Source organism: Rhincodon typus, chromosome 45 (genome assembly GCF_021869965.1).
Source record: "Rhincodon typus isolate 14 chromosome 45, sRhiTyp1.1, whole genome shotgun sequence".
Taxonomy (NCBI): domain Eukaryota; kingdom Metazoa; phylum Chordata; class Chondrichthyes; order Orectolobiformes; family Rhincodontidae; genus Rhincodon; species Rhincodon typus.
This window is the reverse complement of record NC_063376.1, coordinates 592,543-594,086: the sequence shown is the minus strand read 5'-3', so window position 1 is coordinate 594,086 and position 1,544 is coordinate 592,543. Positions and strand designations below refer to the sequence as shown.

The 1,544-nt window shown below is 49.2% G+C and overlaps 1 protein-coding gene across 1 annotated transcript in view; it reads right to left on the bottom strand.

The window, feature by feature from the left end:
- Positions 1–1,182, bottom strand: part of srrt (serrate RNA effector molecule homolog (Arabidopsis)) — a 36,522-nt gene extending 35,340 nt beyond the window's left edge. Inside the window, exon 1 of the mRNA XM_048620012.1 lies at positions 1,014–1,182. Coding sequence (XP_048475969.1) covers positions 1,014–1,132 — 119 coding nt within the window. The 5' untranslated portion in view covers positions 1,133–1,182. The remainder of the gene's footprint in view (positions 1–1,013) is intronic.
- Between the last annotated feature and the right edge of the window lie 362 nt (positions 1,183–1,544).

The window sequence follows — 1,544 nt, the reverse complement described above, 5'->3', positions numbered from 1 at the left end:
GCTGTGCTCCTCCAGCTCCACACTGTGTTATCACACGTGACTACAGTGCAGATGGACTTCACTGGCACACGATTTTTACAGATGTATCACGGCTTGATATGGCAACTGTTCTGTCTAAGATGGCAAGAAAATACAGAGAGTTGTGAATGCAGCCCAGATCATCATGGGAAGACAACCTTCCATCCAGTGATTCCACCTACACTTCCCGCTGTCTCAGTAAAGCAGCCAACATCATCAAAGACCCCTCCCACCTGGTTATACTCTCTTCCATTGGGCAGAAGACACAAACGTTTGAAAACCTGTACCAACAGATTCTTTCCCTGCTGTTGTAGAGTCAAACAGCATAGAAACTGACCCTTCAGTCCAATTCATACATGTCAACCAGGTTTCCCAAACAAAACTTAGTCGCGTTTACTGCATCTGGCCCATATCCCTCTAAATCTTTCCTATCAATGCACCTGTCCAAATGTCTTTTCAATGCTGTAACTGTACCTGTATCTACCACTTCCTCTGACAGTTCATTCCACGTAAAACCATCCTCTGTGGAAGGGATCTCTGAAGAAGGGTCCAGACCCGAAACTTCAGCTTTCCTGCTCCTCTGATGCTGCCTGGCCTGCTGTTTTCATCCAGGTCCACACCTTGTTATCTCAGACTCCAGCATCTGCAGTTCCTACTATCTCTGTGTGAAAATATTGCCCCTTAGGTCCCTTTAAAATCTTTCTCCTCTCACCTTAAAAATATCAGACTTTTGAACAGACGCTCTCATATATTACAGTTGATCTTTCTCTGCAACACTATATTCTGCATTCTGTTCTACTACCCTGATGTACTTACACAAGATATGGTTTGTCTGGATAGCACGCAAAACAACATTTTTCACTGTATCTCGGTACACGTGACAATAATAAATCAACTCAAATGCTGCAGTGCCTCCCGTGATGGTGGAAGGCACGAGAGGAATGTTTCTGGTGTGACACTCAGTCACTGACTGCAGAAGAGGACCCTGCTCCAACCTGTCGTTCCAGTCATCGCGTCGCCGGTCGTCTCGCTCTCGGGAGCGGTCGTAGTCACTCCGTTCCCGCCGGAATTTATCCCTGCGCCTCCGGTCGTACTCATCGTCGCTATCACCCATGACTCTAACGTGTCACTGCCTGCCAACAACTGCAAGAAACAAATCTACGTTAGAGTCTCGTCTCCACAGCTCAGGCCACTGAGCAACCCCTCACCTAAAACATCAAGAAGGCCGTCTGGTTTTTGGGGGGTCTTGTCCATGTGGGACGGGCAGACTGAGGGTCTCCAGAAGCCGGTCAAGGGCTGTTCGTGTTCAGAGTGGAATATGGTCAGGGAGGACTGAAACGAGGCATTCGATCACATGGGGAATGGGGGGCAAGGAGAAGGAATGGGCTCTGGACAGGAATAGAAATGGAGGGGGGAAGAAGACAGAGTGTGGGGGTGGCGCTACGTTAAAGGGAATGGAGGGAACGGGGAGATTGGGGTTATGGGGGGGAAACGGGGGGGGATTGGGGTTATGGGGGGGAACGGGG